The 25,237-nt window shown below is 45.9% G+C and overlaps 1 protein-coding gene across 1 annotated transcript; it reads left to right on the top strand.

Annotated features, from left to right (window-relative positions):
• The first annotated feature begins 263 nt into the window (after positions 1-263).
• On the top strand, positions 264-24,013 carry nalf2 (NALCN channel auxiliary factor 2). Its single transcript, XM_028984746.1, has 3 exons — positions 264-1,121; positions 17,976-18,147; positions 21,447-24,013. The coding sequence occupies exons 1-3, from the start codon at positions 447-449 to the stop codon at positions 21,746-21,748; spliced, it is 1,149 nt and encodes a 382-aa protein (XP_028840579.1). The 5' UTR covers positions 264-446; the 3' UTR covers positions 21,749-24,013.
• Positions 24,014-25,237: the final 1,224 nt, after the last annotated feature.

Below are 25,237 nucleotides of genomic sequence, written 5' to 3' on the forward strand. Positions count from 1 at the left end.
TTTTCCTGCCCCCGTGCAAAACGCGAAGATGGCGACAGACTGAGGCGGCGAGCGGGAGGAGGGGGTGCGAGGATGAGAGGGAGACTCGTCTCTCCACATCACGCTGGGAAGGAGAGAAACATCCGCTGGCGGGCGGCGCTCCGGCACCGTGGTGGGGACGTCGGCGGGTGAATCGGGGGCGCCGAGGGTGTTGAGGGTGCCGATGGATCGTGAGAATTAAAGTCCCGTCCCCTCCCCGGTCCCCCCCCGCCTCTTTTTTTTTTTAATTTTAAATTTTTATTTTTGGACAGCCCGTTCATTGCGCGCCGCGGACAAACGCCTCCAAACACCAACATCATGTTGCAAACGAGGTAGGTGACATTGTATGAATTCGGGGGATCTACTGCGGAGGTGACAAAGCCACCACCACCCCCACCCCCCCAAACACACACACACCCCCTTAAAATATGATCAGGGGTGCTTGGATGTGTCGAAGGGAAGATGACGCCGTGCTGAAAATCTGCTGTGCGCCCAAACAAAGCGATAAGCCCTGTGCCGACTCCGAGAGGGTCCAGAAATGGCGAATGTCTCTGGCGTCCCTCTTGTTCTTCACCGTCCTCCTCTCCGACCACCTCTGGCTGTGCGCCGGGGTTAAGCTGCGCTCCAGGGAGCGGAGCCCGCGCCGAGCCTGGCCCAACGGCACCGACGGGGCCCCGGCGGACCTCGCGGGGGACAAATGCGGGGGCTTCCTCGGCAACCTGACCCGGTGCACCGACCACCAGAGCCGGGCGCGCCTGGAGTCCGCCTGCGCGGCGCTGCATCGGCAGAGGAGCGCGGCCGCGTCGCCCCAGATGTTCCTGGACTACTTCCGCAATCTCAGCCTCGCGTTCTGCGACGCCTACTCGGTGTCCGACCTGCTGCAGGGCATGGCGAGGCCGGACGGCCTGAACTGCAGCCTCGCCAACGTCATCCGGGACCTGTTCGGCGGCGGAGAGGGGGACGGGGACGTGTGCAGCGCCTGCGTGCAGGCGTACGTCAGGCTCGACCAACACGCTCAGGAAAAATACGAGGAGTTCGACCTCCTCTTTCTCAAGTACTTATCGGAGGACTACTCCGTCAGATCGCGGACGGAGCACTGCAAGGTGAGGGGGAGCAGGGCATGCACACAGACACACGGTACACAAGAATTCCACGCATCGTCATTGTGATGCACTGCAGCGCAGCACACGGTGACGCAACGAAATGCGTCCTCTGCTTTTAACCACCGCCCTTGGTGAGCAGTGGGCAGCCGTGCTCGCCTTGGTACCGATCGGGATTCGGACTGGCAACCTTCTGATTGTTATTGTGATACTCGAAATGTGTCCTCTGCATTTAACCCATCACCCTTAGTGACAGGCGCCCAGGTAGCAGTGTGTGGGGACGGTGCTTTGCTCAGTGGCACCTCTGTGGTACCTTGGCGGTTCAGGATTCGGCAACCTTCTGATTCCGGGGCCGCTTCCTTAACCACTAGGCCACCGCTGCCCCGTACCCATGTGTTGGTGTCACGTGACACGACAATAAACTGGCGGGGTCGTCCATGCAGTCTGGTGAGAGGCCTTCGGAATTATACAAGTTCTTTCCTTAGATGGGAAGAGTGGGTGAAGAATAGAGGCGGATCCGTGTAGACAGACGAAAGTGAAGTGATTGTCATTGTGATACACGAAATGTGTCCTCTGCATTTAACCCATCACCCTTAGTGACAGGCACCCGGGGAGCAGTGTGTGGGGACGGTGCTTTGCTCAGTGGCACCTTGGCGGCTCAGGATTCGAACCGGCAACCTTCTGATTACGGGGCCGCTAGGCCACCACGGTTGGATACACTTCCAGTCAAAGGCTTGGACCTTCCACTTACTCGCTTAGAACGACATTGAGGACACACAACTGTGAAATGACACACGTGAGGTTATGTAACAAACAATGAAACAGCGACCAAGTTTAAGTTTTTAGAAAAGATCAACATTCGAGTCTCTCCAAAGCAGTAATCGTTTGCTGTGCATTGCTGTGCGTTTGCAGCATTTCACACTCTTGGCTTCTCTTCACCACCTTCATTTGGACAACGAGGACGGTTTCCAACCGTCTGAACACATTCTTGTCCTTCACTCACGTTAATAAGCATCTCATGAAACAGCGACACTTGTGAACCAAACAATCATGAAGTTAAAATACTTAATATAATTCTTCAAAATCCACTAATTAGGTGTCTCCAAACATTTGCACATAGAAAACATAAACATAAAGCACATAGAAAAATAGATATTCTGCGGAAAATGATATATTTTTACTAACCACAGGCCACTTTATATGAGGATCCAAAAGGGCAGCAAAGTTATGTTCTGCAGGTAGACAGCTAGCTATTTTGCGGAGATACTAACGTACAGAGTACGTAGCTGTGGCCAGTCAGGGCCTGGGCGTGCTGGTAGTACCTGATGCGGTGACACGATGGGACACCGGCAAAGACAGGTGGGGGTGTGTGCGAGTTTTTACAGCATTTATCAGACGCCCTTATCCAGAGCGACTTACAATCAGTATTTACAGGGACAGTCGCCCCCCCTGGAGACACTCAGGGTTAAGTGTCTTGCTCAGGGACACGACGGTAGTAAGTGGGATTTGAACCTGGGTCTTCTGGTTCAAAGGCGAGTGTGTTACCCACTAGGCTACTACAGCCCCTTACTACCACCCTTATTTATTTAGTCTGCCCCCCTACAGGGATTTAATGCTCCAGGTTCCCTGCTGCTACCGGCGTTTACTCAAACTCACACACACACACACACACACACACACTCAGACGTAGCACGAGCACTCCAGACATTACACGGGAACGTGAGCCTATGCAGGAGGGGGAGAGAGAGAGAGACGCGAGGTGAGGTGAGACGTGGGTGCACAGCTCCCACCCCTCCACTGTTTGGAGACGAGTCCACAAATAGCTTTAAGGTTCACGCGAGGGGAAGCCGCAGGAGATCACGTCTGCTTTCCTTCCCCCCGGCTCTGACATTCAGGAGGTTCAGACAGTGAGCGGCACGTGTCTGGATCTTCACTGCAGATCACGGTCAGTCGGGAAACAGGATGGTTTCAGAGGGCTGCTGAGGTTAAAAGAGCCTGTACCGTACTTACTCTTACTCTAACTTACTCAAACAGGCCTGTGTTTGTCTGGCAGACATTTCTGGGGATCCCAGCCAATTACTAGGTCGGGATGTAATGCAAATGTACGTCCTACAAATTGTTCATATTTTTAGGAATGTTTGGCATGATGATGCGACCGCCCACTGATTTGTAGTCTATCTAACTATCCACTCTCATTTTCAGTCCGGCTACAATTACACTCGTCGTGCACTTCCTGGCCAGACTACTTAAATTAGGCCTCAGGAATCTGTTAAATGAACAAGGTACGTATAGGGACGTCTCAAACAGAGTAGTTTACAGTTGGTTTACGGAATGCCTGTTTCTGGGTATGGAGGTATTTTCAATTAGTCCAATGCATCTGAAAAATGGCCCGCATCGAAGCTGTTCCTTGGTGATTGAAAACTTCGGGTGGGTCTTAATCCACATTATCCACTGCAATCGACTAAAATAGTAAGAAGGAGAAGATGCGCATTTTAGACATTTAGACATTTACAGCGTTTAGGAGACGCCTTTATCCAGAGCAACAGTAGTTACAGGGACAGTCCCCCCCCAGGACAACTCCAGGTTAAGTGTCTTGCTCAGGGACACAGTGGAAGTGAGTGGGGTCTGAACCTGTGACTTAAGGGTGGTAGTAGCCTAGTGGGTAACACACTCGCCTATGAACCAGAAGACCCAGGTTCAAATCCCACTTACTACCATTGTGTCCCTGAGCAAGACACTTAACCCTAAGTTGCTCCAGGGGGGGACTGTCCCTGTAACTACTGATTGTAAGTCGCTCTGGATAAGGGCGTCTGATAAATGCTGCAAATGTAAATGTAAGCCTGAACCCGGTTCATAAGCGAGCGTTAGCCACTAGACTGTTGCTAAGCTAATAGCCTTCCGTGCGATTTTCTCTTATTTTATACACTTTCTGTGTAGTGAAGGCCCATCCAGGCCTTAGGTGTTCATGCTCATTGATCCAGATAAGCCTCCAATCAGATTCTGGAAATCAGATGAGGGAATCACTGTCCGTTTGTGAAATTGTAGTTAATATGTTGTCATTCTAATGTAGCGTTAGCAACTCCGCAGCCATAAAATGTGCATTATTGGACAGCAGCACACCAGAGAGGGTTTGTATGGAGATTTAGTTTAGTTTTGTTATTCTAAAATACAAACGTAACAATATTCAGAAAGGTAATTAATGACTTATGATAATGAATAACGATTTATTCGCGACTATTGAAACTGTCTCCATAGGTTTTGCTGTCACCACAGCCCACGACAAGCGGCCCAGGGAACCAACAGCACCTCCACTAAAGGCAAAGTATTTGTTGCCTGCGGGCTTTGAAAAGTGAAAGTGAACTTGAGAAATGTGAATCGATTTTGAACATGACCCCACGGACTGCCCCATTGTTCCCAATGATTCCTGTTCCTGCCGCCATTCGCCTTCAGCGCGGCTATTACAAGACTGGAAACGCGCACACGCGGCACCACCGCATGCGCAAGCGTATAAACAAATCGCGCATCGTGTTTTTGTTCTGACGTCTTTACCGGAGACGAATGCTTGGCAAGAGCAGCCATTCGGCCTGCTGTCGCGTATTTTGCTCGAGTGTGTCATGCATGCGTGTGTGTGTGTGTGTGTGTGTGAGACAGGCCTGTCAGGAAATGACCTGTTTCCCCTTCCTGTCTGTCCCTGAAGCCTGACTGATGGCAGGTTTGTCATTTCAGGCGTCATGGCGCGATGGAGACTATGCTTTGTGACAGGAGCAAAGATTGGGAAGCGTTGCCTCTAGGTCTCCGTTTGGAACAGGCAGGATTGAGCGACTGTGACAGGACTTATTGGAGGGCATTTAAACTACCACCGCAGGGCTTCTTTTTTATTTCTCTCTCTTTTTTTAGAGACTAAGCCCCTAGCCAGATATTTTGAAGTTACTTTCAACATGGCAACAAGCATGACTGACAGAACGACTTCAGCGTCTGGCATGAACTGAGCTGGATCTGGCAACCCTGGTACCAACATGTGACTTCAGCTTAAAGTAGTTTTCTCTAAATCACGTCATGAACTTATGAAGTAGCTGCTAAGGTCCCATGTTCACTACATTTTTGGAGTTTTGCACCCCATTCCCACCAACACTGACAGCAGTTTATTTACATCTCTTTTTCCATTATGGTATCATGGGGGAATGGGAATCAAACCTAACTCCTGGTGATGCAGAGACAATGGATGTACAAATGGCACCCCTCAAGTAAATCAGTCCACAATATCAGACTCGGTGGGAAGGAAAATTAAATCTTTAAATAAGTATTAGTTGACATCCAAGACACAGGCAGGGACGAACAGGTTTATTAATGGGTTGGGCTAATGGCTGCTATGACAACGAGCCAATCATGATGACCGATTCGATTTATTCATCATTTCGTAAACAGAGGGAGGGATGAGGATGTGGAGGAAGTGCAGTGTTGGACTTCTGACTCAGGAAGCCTTTGCTTTCAGCCAGCTGGCTGCCAGTCTTCGTTAGTTTCCACACTTCGCCGCGGTCTTTTGTTTCTCGCTCTTTCTCGTGCCAACTTCCTGTGTGTGTCTGGTAAGTGAGTTTATGTTGATCTCAGAGATGGAGATGTATTTAAAATGACAGGCCACAAGGGTACGCGCAGCGATCTTCCAGATTGCCATCTGAAACACATGCACACACACACACACACACACACACACAGAGAGAGAGGGAGTGGACGAGTTATTGCTCTTTCCAAGGACAAACATCTCACTGTGCTATGCTCATACTGTGTTCCGGAGCAGAGGGCCTTCCAGGGCACTCCATCTCTCTAATGATCATGTCAAGATGGCTGAGAAGCCCTCGCCGGAATTAACGTCTCACCAGTCCACTCCCTGTCCATCTTCCACTGGCGTACACCTCAATTACCAGTTCTCCTGAACACAGGCTCACACGCACCTCTAACCTCCAGTAATAACGTGTTTTGATTTTAGGGTGATGAGGCAGGAGGAAAGCGCTACCTGCCACGAAGGCGCTGTTCATTTTCAAAATTGACTGGTTCTGAAAAGAAAGCTCCCTTGACATTTTCTTCCCAGTGCTGACTATTCTTATTGTGACCCACATTATTCTGTGACATGTTTGAGTACCTTTGCTTAAAATGTCTAAAATATGTTACACCTACAGGCTCAGTTTTCTATTTCGTCGGTGTCCGTGTTTTTCACCAGTTCATTCCTGTAAATGACGTCTGAATCTGGAAGATTCCTGGACAATACCGAGATCTGAGATCTTTTTTTTTTCCCAGTGATGTTTAGGTTGGGAATCATGAGGGCCATGGCAGAGCCTTCTGCTTGCCCCTCTTGAGGTACTGGGTAATAGATTTTGTGGTGTGTTTCACATCACCCTCTTGTTGTACTACCCATCCCCTTGTTAACTTTTCTACGGATGGTTTGACGGTGCATGAAATGTTCCTGCCGCCACTGGCTGCAAGTCAAGGCCAAAGCGTGATCGATCCAGCCCCCATGCTGTTTTTTCTCTAGAATTCAGCAACGTATTTCTCAGCAGCACATCATTTGCAAAAGGCAGAAACGCTGTGTCTAGGATGCAGGGACGGTTTTCTTCTGGTGACTCTACCATGAAGGCCGTGCTTGGGGAGGAGACACTGCACAGTTCACCATCAGGCCAGAATCTGCTAAGTCAGACCCGGTTTTGTTTTTGCTTTTCTAACATTCCTATATGCAGTTGTTTCAGAACGTTTTCTTGGCCTTTCAGACCTTTATCCTTTAAGGAATCAGAGAACTTTTTAAAAACTCCAGTCCTTATGTCAGCGAGCCATAGCGCAATAAGCTAAATAAAGTCTGGAACCTTGGATTAAAGTTACTCAAAAGTAAATTGAATGAATGAGGGAGCCCAGACAGATGCAGTGTTCTTTTTATCACTGTTTTCACCCTACAACTGTGCAAACCCCAAATAATACACAAATCCTAAGGTTATAATTACCTTTAATTTTATGCCTTTGTTGTTAACTTCATCGCTTCATGTTCACAGTAGCAAGGGTGACTCTGCTCACTCAGGGCGATGGGTTAAATGCAGAGGACAAATTTCACTGTGTGCACCGTGTGCTGTGCTGCTGTGACAATCACTTGACTTTACTTGTGTTGACATTTTCCTGGACATGTTGGACATCAGTGAACGCACTGGCCTAGATTTGTAGTGTGTATTGTAAATGGGCTCGAGCAGGCCGCACGATGCCGAACATTTATGCGCTAAATTATTTATGCGCCGCCCTGCTGCAGACGGCAGCCAGAGACCAACGCATCTAATCAAAATCAATGTTTAATCGCCCCTAATCTCGCATAAAGTCAGCGTACGGTGCCCACGCATACAAATCACCAGTCAGGGTTGCCCAGCCACCGTCCGTCCCTCCCACGTAACTCGCTCCCTCTTGTCTGGCGTCCGCCTTGTCTCGCCGTCTTCGGCTTTTCTAAATTCTCCCATAGTCAAACGTTATCTCTATGCATGATCTGCCACCATCTCTCAGACGTCTCCCCGTCCCTCTTACAGCCCAAAGGCCTTTCATCACTTATAATGAAAGTACTGTGAAGTGTAATTGGTGAAATGTATAATATATGAGGCGGCGTGCTGCTATAGCCCTACTTAAGTTAGTCGCAGGTTTTATGAAGTAAAAATAGATGCGTCTCGCTGAATGAAAGGCGCCGAGTTGGAGAGGCTTTGATTGAGTGCTTCAAATTGCGCATTTAAATTCCAGGTGGAATGCCGCGCCTTTTTTTCTCCGGATCAGCCACAAGGCCGCGGCGGCCTGCGCTGGCTGCCGATGCTCTTGTTTGCCCGCGTTGGGATTGATGGATCCAGTCCATCATTGATTTGGCAGGCATGTTTACTGAAATGAGAACGTGTGATTTATGGCTTCACATCTCGGAATGTTAGATGCCAACAATTTACTTCATATCAGAATAAATGTGACTTTGCCAGGCTGTCTAATTTGCTCAATATCCTATTTTTCAGGTAACAGCTTATCCGCTAGTTTTGCGAGTTCCTGTAGCTGTGAAGATAATATTCAAGCTATAAGAACGCTGAGGGTGGAAATGGTATTTGGGGCCAATGTTGTGACAATTTACTACAGAAGACAAGACATAAAGTGCAGATTAGCCACTATAGTGCAAAACTTTAAATTCAGTAGTAGTGCAAATAGTGCAACAAACAAAATGTTTAAACGACATGTAATGTGATGCAATAGAGTAGGAATAATATAAACGCTGTACAGACAATGTAATAGCTCTTTTGTTGGAATAGTTGGTCTTAAAGCGACAGTCCTTTTTTGCAGTGAGGGTGTTATGTGGTATATCTCACGACTGGACTACTGCAGCTCCCTTCTAGCTGGTCTACCTCTAAGTACCATCCGACCTCTACAACTCATACTCCAACCTTCCTAAATTCTCCCACACCGCCCCTCTGCTACATTCCCTCCACTGGCTCCCAGTAGCTGCACGCATCAGAGTCAAAATACTGATGCTGGCCTACAAAGCCAAACATGGAGTAGCACCATCCTACCTCACAGCCCTTATTACACCTCGCACTGCACCTCGTATACACCGAGCCTCCAGTACTGCTCGAGTTGTCCCTCCATCTCTGAAGGTAAAGACATTTATCTAGACTCTTCTCCGTCTTGGCCCCGTTGTTGGAATGAACTTCCCCTCGAGGTCAGAACAGCTCAGTCACTGAGCACCTTCAAACGACAGCTCAAGACCTTCCTCTTTAAAGAATATTTAGATGAACTTGTAACTTTCTTGATGTCGAACTTGTGTACAGAATCTACAACAGAGTGAATAAAAGTTTGTATTCATAGTTGGGGTCCTAATGAACCAAAACTGATCTCTTCATCGATGGTAACTTGAAAGCACGTTGTAAGCACGTTGTAAGCACGTTGTAAGCACGTTGTGATATTGTCATTAAGGGCGTCTGCCAAATGCCTTAAATGTAAATGCATAATATAATTCCATCTTTGCTTATATAATATCATTCATATAAATAGTTCACATCCAGTTATTTACCAGTCTGACTGATTTCAGTGTCTGGTTGGGTGGTGGTGCTGAAGCTTCTGAAACCTATTCCAGACAGCAGGGGGAGAAAAGTCCATGGGAGGGGGAGGATCATTAAACTAATGACATAGCTCTAAGAAATTTATCAGCAAACGTTTTACATGAATGTAAGTGTGCAAAAGGTATTTTTTTCTCCAAAGTGGGAATAAAATGGTTGCATTTTCTCCCCTATTTGTATCGACGAGCTTAATTAAGAGGTCTAGGAAGACAGCAAAAGTTTACAGACCAGGTTCCTGAATCAGTTGAGGGTGCTGTGGTCGACAGAGGGCTGCTTTTAAATAACAGGCGACTGTTCTACCAGACACATGCAATTCCGTGCTCTGTGATTGAACATGAATCCCAGTCTGATGGCTTTTGAAGAAACAATCTGTATGAGAAAAGTGTCTGGTAAGCCCATCCATTATAGAATACGTGGCGTGGCATGTTTTTTTTGCCTTTAGTTCCTGTTCTTGCTGGAGGAATATTCAACCTGGGTGAATCTTTTTCAAGAGTGAGTGACTTTTTTTAAACTGCGTAGAATGCGTATAAAGGGATAATAATCCGAATGTCAGTCACAATCCAGATACGCCGGGCCTCATGAACACAGGCCACGTGGGTGAAGGTGAGACCCAAGACAAGCAAGGGGAACAGCATGAAGCGGCTCCTGGGCTTCTCTCTGCTTCTGACAGGCGTCTCGTATTTGCTTGGACAACCTCCAGAGCCCAGACTCCTTTTCCTGCCTGGGGCCTTGAGTGGACAACTTCGTTGGCGACACTCTGCTCTTGCAGCTCTGACTTCTTGCCATTTCTCTCCCAGGCTTCAGATTCCAGAGCTGTCTGATTTTTTATTTAATTTTTTTAAACAGAATCGATATCGTTGCCATGCATTTAAATTGCATGTTAGATTTCGACACCAAAAACATATCTGCAGAGCCGTCATCACAAATAAGGAGCGCTGACATTTTATTAAAGTGCAAGAGAGAGAGAACCACGTGAATAATTGGGGCAGTTGATTTTATTTTCAGAAACAGAATCTGCTCGTGATCTACTTTCAGTAATAAGACATGAAGTGGCTATGGCTGAAGGACGGGGCCGTGGCACCTGAGTGTGTAACTGTAGACGCGCCTCTGTCACCCTCCTTTTTCATCAGCAGGAGTGGCTGTGACGGGTAATTAAAATCCCGCGGAGGGACGCCGTTGCTGCGTGGTTCTGGCGGCTGTCGGCTCCTCTGACACAGTCCTACTGCTAATGGATCCGCTTCAGAAAAAAAGCCCAGAAAGGCGATCGCGGTGATCTACCGCATCCTGCCCACGAATCAAACGGGAATTGATTTGTGTGTCAGATTAATTAACGCTGCCGACAGTGGCACAGTGTGGCTCCGTTTTCTCCGTCCGGATTCCCCCAAAGTCTCCCGGCTTGCGGGTAAATAAGTGGCTGTCAAGCTGTGTGTAGCGTTGTGTGTAATGTGATTGTACAGTACGTGAATGGCCGCGTTGCCGGTGTTTGTCATAATGACAGTGTTGTGCTCCGTCCCCACCCCCGGCTCAACGCAAATATCAGCCGTGGGTGAAAATAGCTGGTGACACACCAAACCTCCACACAAAAGAGTATAAAGTTCTTTCTCTCCACATCTTGTCTTTCTTTCCGGCACATGAGTGTAGAGACAGAGGGGAGGCGGCCTGAGGCTGTTCTTCTAAACCACTTAGACCCGATGCACACAGTGACACTTTTGGGGGGAAATTATGTTTGTTAAAAAAATGAACATTTTGTAGTATGTATGCCAGGCCTGTAGGTGGCAGTGCAACTCATGATTTTAACATGCTGCAGGAGCACAACCGGGGGATCCTGCAACTCTGTTGTTATTTTCGTGTTCTGTGAAGTCTGTGATGTAAGTGGGCTAGTATCGGGGCCACGGTGCCATCGTGTTCAAATGATTGCGGTTTGTCGTTTGGACCCAAGACCAACGTGTAGAATCCACGGACCATTTTGGTTCACAAAGCCTGCAATTATTGGCAGAGTGGGACAACCACATGAATCTCAGCACTCTGATTTAAGAGCGGGATATTTATGGCAATGCATGTTGATGGAAGGGCTTCCCATAGCCAGCGAAGGTGACACGTCGCGTCCAGATCCGTGGACTCGGGCGGCGGTGGACGGGTTTCCCTGCCTTTCCAGAGCGCTGCACCATGCGGCCGATTGATTTTGTTTGTGATCTGCCAGCGGCCGCTTTTAGGATCAGATGGCTCCGATGGTAATGAAGTGCTATGATCTCTGGGATTTCCCCCAGTGGCCCCGGGGCAAAGGGCCGCTCTGGTGACTGAAGTCGGCCGGCTGCGGCGTTTCGCGCACAGAGGGACTCTTGACGGGGGGCAGAATTAATGTGAGCGGGTTAATCCCACCTTTGTACAGCATGGTGATATGCGGCATACAGGTCTGCCATGTAGTCCAAGTCCAAGCCATTGCGAGGGTGGGGCAGATATTCAGTTTTAAACCAGCTTGCAATCAGTATACAATGATTATATGTATTATTCCACTATATTGATGTAATAACACTGCAGTGGGCTGGTGCCCACATCCTGCGCTCAGTGTCCTCAGGTCTGGATTAAATGGTCATGAAGAGTGATATTGTAATTGAATGATATATCAATTATTGATTGGCACATTATTGGATCAATGTATTTTTAATTAAAATGAGCTAATAATTAAATATTGATCCCTGGTGCATTGGGAACCATGCAGCTCCATGGTTCAGATTATCAATCCATCAGGACTTCATTCCAATTAGTATTAATAGCAAAAAAACATTTTTTTTTTTGCTGCTGGGTCACATGAAAGTTTATAATTAGGTGATGTTGCGCTCGTGAAATTAGTTATTGAAAATCAAGAAAATATATGCTGCAATGATCCATAATGAATAAAATCTATTATAAGGTTCATTTAAATACCTAAGGTTACTGAGTTTAGCGTAATCAATATGTGTAATGATTTTTTTTTTCTGAATTACTTTTCACAGATGTTCAATGAACAGCTTGGGCCAGTAATGGACATATTGATTCTTGCTGCATAGACCATCTTGATAACTGTCAAGAGGTGACGCGTACCTCACCAAAATATGAGATCATGACAGAGACAAGTTTTCTTGTTGACTTTTTCTGTGCATATAGTACTTGGAGAAACAAGCCTACATCGTATATTTCTGTGCCGTGCATGTATCCTGAAACTGGCTAAGAAATGATGGATGCATTTTATTTTTCGTGTTTGATAACGTTTTGTGCCCCGAGGAAAATAGACCTCCGTGGCTGCAGCCCAAATGCACACACATTTAGCTCGAAATAAATTTCAATATGGAAAAATACGTCACGTTGTTCAATATCTGCCTCACCCTGGTGGGTGTCCATTTACAGCCAGTAATGAATCATTGATTTTTGTCGCTCCGTGCAAGACAGTGAGCCTGAGAAATGCTGTAAGACCGGGCCCTTTTCATTTCTTACGTTTTGAATGCAGTTATTTGTGTGAGTGTGTGTGTGTTGTTTTTTTGTTTTTTTTGCCGTGACCGGTTCTTCGACCTGAGCTGTAACAGAGCAGGTTGCGAGGCTGGAGTAACCAAATCAGCCACAGCCTCATTTATCACCAAAGGCCTGCTCCCTGACTTCAAAGCGGCACGGACTCGCGCGTGGCGGTCCAGGCCACCCCTAATTGGTGTGGGAAGGGTGGCAGTGCACCTCTCCCTCCCACACGATCCTCACCCGCTGCTGGCCCAACATCTGTAGCGCCCAGGTTTTGCAGCTTAAAGACACAGACTGCGGGAGGAATATGAAGCGTTCATCAATAATTCAATGCCGTAATTTTCACTATAATCTCCATAAAAGCATGCGGGTACGGCAGCGTGGCAGCTGATTGATTATTTAATTATCGGCCGCGCTGTGCTAAGCTATGACATTAAATGTTAATCTGGCGGGTGATAAAAGTGAGAATAAGGTCATTTTGTCAGCTCCCCGAATCACTTCAAAGCGGTGCTGTCAGCGCCCATCTGGGTTCCTTTCTGTCAGATGAAGAACCTTGTTGGTGCACTCTGGGCTGCACAATGCTTTCTATGCAGATTTAATTAGTCTTAATTACATTTTCTGAATGATTAGGATCATCTCTAAGGTGACTGGTCTCCAGAGGGTGGAGCCTGCACATCGTCCCCAGGGGGAAGGGTGGGTCTGCACATGATGGGGCGGTGCATCTGCCCGTCCAAGGAAGCGAGCCAGAAGGCCGCTGGCCTGAGGAACGCGGCGCTCTGCTGATCCCGGATCAGCTGAGAGGCAGGCGGGTTGCCCGCAGCCCCCCTCCTTCCCCTTAGGATGGCAGATCAGGGGAGTCTGCTGTCTCCATAGATACCAGAGCCTGTGCCTAGCAACCCCTCTCTATAAGGCTCGGAGAATAATCACAATTAGACAGGATTTGTTTCAATTTAGAGCAGCCAGTGAAGGCTTTACCGGTAATATGGCTTTCCAGAGGCTTCCGTAATTATCGCTACTCAGTACAGATGAGGGCTTTATCCCATCGTAACCCCCCTCTTTTTTTAATGTAACATGAGTAAATATCACACAGTGAGTAAATGAGATTAATGGGATGATATTAACCTTCTTCACCCTCCTAATAAACCATTCTTGCCCTGGTAAGCAGTCGTCCCGGGAGTGGTGTACTGGTAATTGAAAGGGGGGTGTAACAAATAATTGACAGTTTGGGAAATTCCATTAGACCCGTGCAGCGTTTGCTGAGGCCAGTCTGAATTTGGGAGGTGTGTGTGTGTGTGTGTGTCTGGAAGCAGATGCTCCTGCTAGTTCATTAAAATGCCCCTTCCGCCCGCATCCACACTGCTGCTGGAGCTGCATTAACACTGCGGCCACAATGAGTGACTGGGGGAGTCGACAGGAGGAAAGCATGTGTGTGTGTGTGTGTGTGTGTTTTTGTGACTGTGTGCAGGCATTGCTGAATATGAAGGACAGGGTTTGACAAAAATTGCTGCGACGGTGGAGCCCAAGGATCGGTGGAGGCGGCGCACAAAACACAAGAGTTAAAATGGTGTCGTTTTGTGTGTTGGGTGCATTGTGGGGACTCTTGTGAGGGAGCATTTAGGCGGGAAGGTCCTCCCCGCCGCAATCGACCTCCCCTCCCGTCAGACTTTTCACCACAAACGGCGAAATTAGCGCTAATAAATCCCTGAGATCAGTATGCTGCTGAGCACCTGCTCCGTCCACAATCGTATCACGCTGACAGCCGAGGGCGCTGTTCGGCGCCTCTGAGCCCGGACCTCACCGCGGTTCTGTATCACGGGGCCTCTCGAGTGGAGTTTCCGCTCTAGGGTCGCACCAAGGTCACACGAGGTCACGCTGGTTCGTAATACACATTTCGGCGTGATTCATAACTAATCAACCGGATAAACGCAAGTACCAGAAAATGCGTTTTTACTCCGGCGGGGCCGCGTAAAAAAAAAAAAACGGCGGAGCCCAGTTAAAATGCTCACTGCTGCTGTCCTTGTGAGGTGACATGAGGACGAGCAGCAAGAAGGCAGAATTATGGCACTCACTTGGGGCACACGGGGACACCATTTTCAGAATTCATTCATTAGTGCACCGACAGCCGTGGAGGGATGACTAATGCAGCGATTTCTAGTTCCATCATGCACCTCAAGGGCTCCCCACCTCTCTGAGAGGTGAAAATTCACTTCATGGGTCCGTTTTTGTGTACTGATGTCAGTGGCAAATAATTTGCGTTAACTGTAAATGTTGCCATGACAATGAGCCTAAATTTACATTTATTACATTTACGGCATTTATCCAATCAGTAGTTACAGGGACAGTCCCCATGTCACAATGCTGGTAAGTGAGGTTTCAACCTGTGTATTTGTGGTCTTCTGGCTCATAGACGAGTGTTTAATTCAGGGCTACTACCACCCTACTGCAATTATAATTACAAAAAAAAATTGAACTGAAAAATAATATGTCTTATAAAAGTGAAACTTATCAAGTCAGGGGCCAAAAAGGGGACGTGCTTGAGCACGAGCTGTGGCCTGTCTGTCCACGGGCCTGTGTTCGGAGCTTCTGAACATTGTCAGCAATACAGGTCTCACACGTGCTTCATCGTGGCAGCGTGTAAAAAAAAAAAAAAAAAAAAAAACAAACAGCAGGACCTACCCTGCAGAGACACATCTTCGAAGCCTCCCTGCTGCGGCCCACGGTAGCCGTGATAGTCTGCTGTACACCGCCCTCTGCTGGACGCTGCTGGCACCTGCGTCTCATCTCCACATCTCATCTCTTCGACGAACATCTTTAAAAGGTTTTCTTTGCACGTGAAAGCCTGTCTTCTGTTGTGTAAGGGTTTTGAAGGGGGTTAGTCTTGTTTCTACGATTGTTTCTACGCACAGGGGTTTGTGTCAAATCTGAACCGTTACCCAGGTACAGTGAGACTGCGGAGGAGAGAATGGGTTCATTAGCACGACCGACGGCGGGGGGAACGGACGAGGAGGGAGGCGCAGGGCGAATTAGAGTAGCTAATACTCAGGCCGCGCTTCCTGGAAAGATTAAATGATGGTGGGCGCTGTCAGCCATGCGCCGAGGTGTTCGTTTTCATGGGAAATCCAAGAACAGAATGGATTTTTTTTTCGTTCTTCTCACAAACAGTGCTCTCATTATGCCCAGGGCCGACTGAACAGACTTGTTTACGGCTCTTCGCGCTAGAAACAGATGAGCTTTAAAATTTGTACCACAAATGATGCATGAGCTGCTCAGCTAAGCAAGTGGACTGTAATATGAATATGATGTATATCCGCGTACTTGTGATTTATGCAGTCTTGGTGCATTATTCTTTTTTGCTACACTCATTCATCCACGTGTCCATTGATCAATTCATTCCGGATGTCCAGAATCCAAATTGGCTTTATTGATCACATGACATAAGCTGGCATTGGTCTGTGCTGGAGTCCTTGGTTTTACAGATACATCTTACATTTATGGCATTTGGCAGACATATTTATGCAGCTGTGTCTTTTACTTCTAGGTCTTTTTTGTATTATTTGAGTCCATTGTACTGTTTGCAGAATTATTTTATACCTGGCAATAGTTTATTTCAGATTTGAGACGTGTCACTCACGTTACATAATATACTGTCAGCTGAGGTATTGACAATTATTTTGACCACTGGTTCTCACATGCTGTCAGAGATGTGTGTGTGTGTGTGTGTGTGTGTGTGTGTGTGTGTGTGTGTTCTCACCAGGGTGATGAAACACCTGTGTAAATGACATTTTAAGGAATCTGGTCTTGATCCGGGATTAGGCTGGACTGCCGTTGGAAGTGAAGGGAAGCTGCTAAGAACATCATTAAAGACAAAGATCAATGAGCGCATGTCGGGCTCATTACTCACTCCCTTCTCCGGCTAACGAGGGAGACGTGGGATGAAAAGAAGGAACGAGGGAGAGAGGAAGAAGGGCTGAGGTCCCAGCATGCACCACTAAACACATCGTTTTCTTGCTTTTTTAAAGTCTCTGAGTCATTTGTTTTAGTTATAATTTGGGTATTGTGCAGCCGTAGTCTTCTTCATTGTGGTTTGATGAGGAATCTACAGTAGTCCTGGGGCCATGATGTCTTTGTAGTCTGCATGGGACCACATTTATGTCTTCTTGCTTTTTAGAAATCAATAAATACAAACAAGAAAGGGTTTGCTAGAGGAGAAACCCACCCTTTACTTGTGAAACTCAGAAGATAAATGAAGATGGTTTCATAACCAAAGTATAAAAAGGAAGGAGCTGACAACTCTCATTCACCCTACTTCTTCATTTGTCTGTCTGTCTATCTATATCTATCAGTTCTTTCCGTCTGTCCGTCCATCTATCTGTCTGTCTGTCTATCTATCTATCTATTTATCTATCTAATTTTACATTTACGGCATTTATCAGACGCCCTTATCCAGAGCGACTTACACTCAGTAGTTACAGGGACAGTCCCCCCCTGGAGACACTCAGGGTTAAGTGTCTTGCTCAGGGACACAATGGTAGTAAGTGGGGCTTCTGGTTCATAGGCGAGTGTGTTAGGCTACTACCACTCTATCAACCTATCTTTTTCTTTCCTTTTTTATATTCTCTAAACACCTACAGACGTCTTGAAACCAAACCTTCTACCGATGCAAACATGCAGATGATCGGGGCTCCAATTCAATATTCAAATGGGTGAATGTAGTGAATGTGACATTAGCAAAGCCTCCCCCACCAGGAAAATATGGCTTGTGTTGACAATGACATCAACGATTGTGACAGTGATGAAGGCTGAACATGAATTGTTTGGTTCGGTCCTGGACGAATAAAAGCCCAGCGTGGGATTTGGTTCTGAGTCCTCTGCTCGACCACATTACTGCCTCTTTGTGGTCTTTTTCACATTTGTCTTTCCCTCTTTCCTTTTTCCCTCCCCAACTGTTCATCCGTCACAGTCCCTCATTCCATCTCCTTTGCCCGTTTCCCTCTGAGCGATGGTTTCAGCTGATTGCGACATTCGCATTTCTGTCGACCGTCAAACGTCTTCAGAGGAAGCACATCAGGCTCTGCTAAATCTCCCATTACAATCCTCAGATTCACACATGGCAGCCCGCCATCTTTACACCTTCCCTCGGCCCGGAGACAATGCTGCCGGCTCTGCCGATCGGTACCATCATTCTACAATGCCGCCACCCGTGTGAATTATTCAGAAGTGCAAAGCAGCTCAGGCACATTTTCTCCACTCTCTTCTCTCCCTCCAGGCCATGTACAAAGCCTGGCTGTGCTCAGAGTACTTCCCGGCCTCTCAGAGGCAGTGTCTCCATCGCATACCCTGCAAGCAATACTGCCTGGAGGTCCAGACCAGCTGCCCCTTCGTGCTGCCAGACAACGCGCACCTGGTCTACGGAGGCTTATCCAGCTTCATCTGTACAGGTAACGCTAGCCGACCCGTGCGTTCGCCTCACGCCGCGCTGACACAAGGGGAGAGTGCGCGATTATTCTGTGACCATGGCGACGTGGGTTCTGTGAGTGTTTCACAATGATGTTTAGACTGGGTAAAAAAAATGGGTGCTCCCAGGAAGCCAGCGCTTGTTTTCTTGCAGTGCAAATATAGAAACATCTCCTTTTTATATATAAATATATAAATATATATATATTTGTGAAACTGCTTTGCAGTAGTGCATGAGAAGATATAAACCACCAGGGAAATGAATTGCAGTACAGGGATGTCTCCGGAACGGTTGCGAAACGGACTTTCTGCATAGTAATTATACTGTAATTACGTTGATAGCTTTACCACATGCTTTACCACATTACTGCAATCATGTCAGTGAAATGGAAGTTGTATGAAATGCATATGAGTATAACATGTGAACCGAATTTCAGAAAAAAAAACCATGCTGATCGTGACCCGTGCCTAGCAGAAATGTGTGATGCATCAGGAAATTGTAGGGGGAGAAGATCGTCGAGTGCCATTAAGGAACAATTAGCATCAGCCTTCATCAGTCGCACTGATCATGTACAGTGAGACGATTAGTAGTAGCATCTAATTCACGCTATTCAGAAATACCACCACTGGTGTTGTATTGTATGTAATTCATGTACAAAGACCATATTGTACTTAAAATTCTAGATAACTCTTCTTCTATATAGTTACTTCTTCCTTGTTTGGCTGCTCCCACTAGGGTTCAACCGGTCTGGTTGGCAAACATTTTACATTGGATGGCCTTTATTTGCATTTACATTTACATTTACAGCATTTATCAGACGCCCTTATCCAGAGCGACTTACAATCAGTATTTACAGGGACAGTCTCCCTGGAGCAACTTAAGTGTCTTGCTCAGGGACACAATGGTAAGTGGGATTTGAACCCAGGTCTTCTGGTTCACAGGCGAGTGTCTTACCCACTAGGCTACTACCAATTGAATGCATTAATTTTTTTTTTTTTGAATGCCAAAAATAAAGATTGAGTGAATAAGTTAAATTATTAAATTTTTTAAAATAACAGCACGCCTGTCACGACTACGGACTTACGGGGGAAGGAAGCGCAGAGGTTTGACATGTTGGGAAGGGGTTTTTATTACTACACAAACAATAAATACAAATAAACAGTGGCGTGATGGCCGAAAACAATTTAACTACAATACAGAAAAACTAAAACTAACCCATAGGCGTGTGGCGATTGCCAGAACTCAAATTACAAACACTGTTACCAACTGAAGTTCACGAAAATGCCGGAGACCTGGAAGGGGCGGAAACATCCGGCATTTAAGCGCTGTCAGGATTGGCCACTGGTGTTGAGCACAGCTGCAGTCAACCCTGACAACGCCTTTGCACCATTTAATTCAAATAAATTATTTTTCTGATTTGCTGTTTGCTTAAAAATTGGTCTTGCAAAAAAGGCTGTCGTGTTATATTTTTATGGTGCATATTTAATATGAAGCTGCAAAATTGCCTTAAGCGTTAAATACACAGTATGGTGGATGTCAAATGAGGGCATATCTAATATTAATACAGTTTATGTCCTGTTGTGCCCTAAGCTTATGCTTATGCAAGCTTTTTTTTTTAAATAATCAGAACAGGCAGACTAAATAATGTATAAATACTTTTGTAAATGGGGTGGTAACACTTGACTATAAACCAGAAGACCCAGGTTCAAACCCCACTTACTACCATTGTGTCCCTGAGCAAGACACTTAACCCTGAGTTGCTCCAGGGGGGGACTGTCCCTGTAACTACTGATTGTAAGTCACTCTGGATAAGGCTGTCTGATAAATGCCGTAATTTAATATGAATACACACATAGCAATATGTTGTTCTTATACTTAATTAAATATTGTTATTGTCAATCTATGATACATGCGAATAGGCGTGTAGGATTCCCATGATATGATGAATATATAACTAGCTTAAAAACTTGTTGATAAATTAAATAAAATGCCGTTGTGATTTATGCAATATATGGTAACACTTTCAACATTTTGCACATAATTATAAGCCCTAACACTAATACACAGTGTTAGGTTAGCATAGTAGTTTTGCCTCAACTCTAATTACAATTTGTATAAAAAGTGTATTTTTTTACAAGTGCCATTGTCGTGTTTTGGGCTTGAAGTGGCTCAAATGTTAAAGGACCAAAAGCCACAATAGAACGCAATGACTCAAGGTTGAGGAACGTGTCCTATTCAAGCAGATGCCAGTTGAACTTCAATGTCAGTTCATATGACATTAACATTTACAGCATCTTTAAAGAGAAACAGAAACATCTTGAAATCAGATGGCAGGGGGCCAGCAGAGGTCTTCTGTCCTTCAGGCTCTTTCCCACTTTGCCTGAAGGGTCCAGGCTGATCCTCTAATTACCCCAAATTATTATGGAAGGCAAGTGCACCTCTAGCCGTGCTTAGGGCTTGTGCTGGGAAATCATCTGACCATCAGGGCTTAATGCTGGTGCATCTGTGTTAATTACACAAATATCGATTGTGTTACTGCCTCCAGCGGAGCCTCGAGCATTAAATCACAGGTTAATGAGGTCTGAAGAAGGTGAGGAGTTGTGTGAAGTAGTCTCTCTGCTAGAACACACTCTGAAACCAAACAGAAATATGTCCTGTCTTGCATGGAATTTTTCATGTTTTAGCCATTAAATTAGTAATGTACTATAAGGGGCATCTTGATTATATTATAAATGCTCTAGGACAGATCAATTGTGGCTTTCAGATGTTATTTTCCCACAAAAATAAAAACACAGAAATGTTGCATACGTTGCAAAAAACTGTTCATGCATCCTGACTATGGCATGACCATAGATACTGTAAGTAATTAAGTAACTCAGACATGCAGATCTTCAGAAGAGCAGCGAAGAGCGATGCTCTGGACAGTGTTTTGCTGGAAACCCCAGGTTCTGGAATTCATGAATTCATGTGGAAGTTGCTGTGTCAGTTTTCTAAAGATATTCGCAGACCAAGTACACCCGTTCATGGAAGTTGCCTCGCTCGGCATTAAAATAATAAGTTCAGGAACAAACTTGGCCTCTGAAAGACTCAGTCCAATCAAGCGTTGTGCAAGGATCGAGCAAATCTGGGACTTGAAAGATTTTCAGGTAACACCGCATAGCATAGCCACCGTGTGGCCATGCCTCGGTGGCTAGAACCTGCCTTGATTGGTTCTGTCATGTTCTAGCGTTGGATAATCATATTGTTTTATGTGCCAAATGACCTCTGTCATCTGTTCCTCAGGGCTACTTGAAGACCCAGTGACCGGAGGTGGACCGGAGTGTTGTGATGTCAGATGGAGTGGGTGTGACCCAGCAGTGGGAGCAGCTTGCGCCCTGACCAAGCTCCAAGGGTCGTCGTCATGGCAGCGGAGGTCGTGGCAGGCTGTGTCGTGTGCTTCTCGGCTGTGCAGCGGCAGGTTGAAGCTGTGCGTTCTCGTCCTCATCCTGCTGCACACTGTCGTCTCCATAACGACTGTCAGCGACAGCAACACGGGCCTGGATGCCATAGTGACACTGGAGGAGAGCCCCACCCGGGAGGAGTGACAAGTTCTACCCCCACCCCTTACCTTCACGCCAGCCTTCATCTCTTCCTCCTCTTTTTCCCCCAGCCACTCCTCCAGATTCAGCACACGCTGTTATCTGCCTGGACGCGCCTCCAGAAGCACCGAGGAGCGGGGACAGACTTCACTCGCAGAGACGAAGCCCCGCCTCTCTCCCCCACCAGCCCCACTACTGACAGGTTCTCCTGTCTGACTGATATCAGCTGAGTACAAGTGGCCTGTTTCACACGCAGTTGTTATTTGTGAGTTTGTGTTTATGTGTGTATGCATATCTGTTTGTTTGTTTGTGTGTGGGGGGGTACTTAGATGCATATTCATTAATGTTCAAAATTCCCTTTTTTTCCCCCAAGATAATGAAATCAGATCTTGTCAGATCCGGTTGTGCAACGAAACTCCCCAGACAATTTCAAATGAATGTAGAAGCATCCTGTCCTCTTTCTTTTTTTCTGTCATTGGATGACTTTATATAAATAAACTTACCCTAACACACGAATGCTTGTATCTGTGCTGAACGGGTAATATTTTATTAGACTGTCCTCATACACAGGCAGCTAACCTCTTCACACCACTCCACGTTTCTCCTTTCCAGTCAGTGGCGGCCAGTGGCGCACGTCTGTGTGTCTTCTCATCCCCGAAACCGCTGCTGCTGTTCAAATCCTGAAGTCACAGATACATAAATAAGCGGAACACAGACAAATGAGCTTCATACCGAGCGCGGGCCGTTTTTAGATGACGATATACATCAGCGTGGCGGGCTGCTATATTTGATGTAACCATGATTAGAGGCCTGGTTCCGATTTGTGATATGAGTGTGTTTGCGCGCGTTTTTTTTTTTTCCTCTCCCCGTTCGTGTTTATTTTTGTGCGGTTTCAAGTATGCGGCTTTTTAAGCGTGTGTATTTATTTTAACTTAATTGAGATGAGCCAACTCCCCCCGGACAGCTAATCGCTTCAAGAAGGCAGCTGATTGGAGGGCGCTGGTCCCTACGCATAAAATCCCCCATCTAACCCTTACCGACATCAAGGCCTACGTTAATTAGAGCTGACGGCTCGTACAGTCGGGCCTTTATTTTTTCTCAAGATATTTTTTGAGATGCGAAACGTTGGCTCATTAAAACCCCTTTGAAGACACTCATTGGGTTTCGACTCATCCTCCTGGCCTCCTAACGCGGGGCTCCTATTTCAGGCCTCTCAAATCCGTTTGATAGAGCCAGGTCCACCTTGATGGCTGTGGTTGGATGGCAGTGACATTTTGAAAGGGAGAAGCGGATTTGCTCGCTCCGAGGACAATTTCTCACGACTGCATCTCCGAGCCTCGCACGACTGGGTGTTTTTTTTCTCTCCCCACTCTCTGTTTAAAATTCGATTGTAAAATGAGATGTCTTGTTGGATTCTGGTCAGCTGTATGACAGAAAAATAAGCCACAAGAAAGGTTTTTCCTTTTTTTTTTTCCATATTTCCATATTTCTGAATTCATGACAAATCAAAGGGACGTATAAAGTTTCCTCACATTCCTCCATACTTGCGTACTTATGTCTCATCTGAAGACGTCTGTCCATCGAGCATTGCCAAGTTAAGAACATTGTTTTCTGAGACAGACATATATTTAAATAATCCGTCATGGACTCCTTGTATGATTTAAAAAGTTTGATAAAAGATGAAGAGAGTCATGTTGACTCTGTTACGTGTCCTGTCTTCTATGAATGAAACCAAGCAAAAGGCCACTTGTACTCCAGTATAGCACCTGTGTGATAATGTGTTACTGTCACCTGTGCAGTGTGACATGCAGGCACACCTTTGGGGTTGGGAGGGGCTGGGGTTCAGGGATCGCTCCCCTGTATGAACAGAAGACGTGCCGCTTGCCATGAACGAGGGTAGCCCTTCTTAAGGCGTTTTATACACTGTGCTTCTATGGATAGGACTCTTTTGCACTAGTTCTAAAACACTGAATTCTTTATAATTTGATTTTAGGAGATCGTTTGGAAACTGTGCTGAAGGAACATTAAGCCCCGCCCCTCCTGCATATCAGTGTTTCTAGTCCACCCTGTATCTGTTTCTCTTGTATTCTGGGCAGAATGGAGCTGCTCGCTGTTAACTCTAATAAAGGAATCCAAACCGTCTCACCGCTGTGTCCCGTTCCTCAGGGGAGACTGGGGTTGGGTGACGTGTTTATGTGCTGGAGTTTATTTTGAGAAGAATAAAAAGGCCCTCCGGCATTTTTGCGAAGTGAGGTGAAGATAGATGAAGTGCCAAGGGGCAGTAAACTCTCATTTATCTTTTCTTTTGGGTATATTGCCTTTTCCAAGGAACATTCCAGCCCAAATTCAAACCGGACCCTTTTAGCAACGGTCTACAGATCAAGTCACAGAAAATCACAAAACTTGGAAGAACGGTGGCCACACAACTGTCCGTCCAGCTAAATAAAGAAATCATGATAAAATGATGGGTGCCTCAGTGTTTTTTTAACAATTGTTCTTTTTAAATAGTTCAGCTTTTCATTATCCATGAATTGTTTTTAAATGTACTGTAACATGCTTTAAATTTCTGATCTTGCTTCGAGAGTCTTTATGCCAGTCCCATAATAACTATTCATTTTTTTCCCCAGATTCGAATGCTTGGCAAATGACATGCTGTACATGACACTTAAATGTTTTAACACAAACTAATTTTATTATCTGGCGCCACTATGACGCGGCTGATGACGTGACGGTTCGTCGCAGCCGGCAGAACTCCGCACGTCCAGAAGAGGGCGCTGAACGAGGAGTGCGTGTGGAGACTCCAGACACCGAATGTGGTTTAAGTTTATTTTTTTTAATTCTCATATTGATCAGAGATTTATTGGGTCATAATCATATTCAAAAAAACAGTCTGTGGTGGTGTTCCTCATAATCTTTTGTTCTCATATAAGAGACTGTGTGTAAGCAGGCATCTGAACTTCATATAAAAATTCAAAATGATTTGATCATTACAATATTTGAATAAATTATGTGTTCCAAGAACATAAATAATGATGGTTTTCCCCTTCTGTTTAAACAGACTGAATCTACTAAATATTAATATAATTAACATACTTATATGTTAGATTTGGAAATATGAGTCTTTTAAATTTTAAATTTATATAGTGGAAGAACCGAGGAGATTTTTATTGAAGCTGATTTCGAAGATGCTGAACAACCTGCATACGGTAAAGTGAAAGTGATTGTTTTTGTCATTGTGATGCACAGCATAGCAGAGCACATGGTGACACAACAAAATGTGTCCTCTGCTTTTAACCCTGCATCATTATTATTAAACAGTGGGCATCAAGGCCATCAATGTAAGCCACTCAAATGTAAGTACGAAAATGGGGCTTTGTTTTCATTGCACGTCTATCCAGTGAAATAGTGGCCACAATAAACTGAAGGGGAATAGTGCAAAATTATAGTCATTAGGGAAAAAAATGGGTCAGGTTCCTATTCATAGATTATTCCTAG

Source organism: Denticeps clupeoides, chromosome 6, assembly GCF_900700375.1.
Source record: "Denticeps clupeoides chromosome 6, fDenClu1.1, whole genome shotgun sequence".
Taxonomy (NCBI): Eukaryota; Metazoa; Chordata; class Actinopteri; order Clupeiformes; family Denticipitidae; genus Denticeps; species Denticeps clupeoides.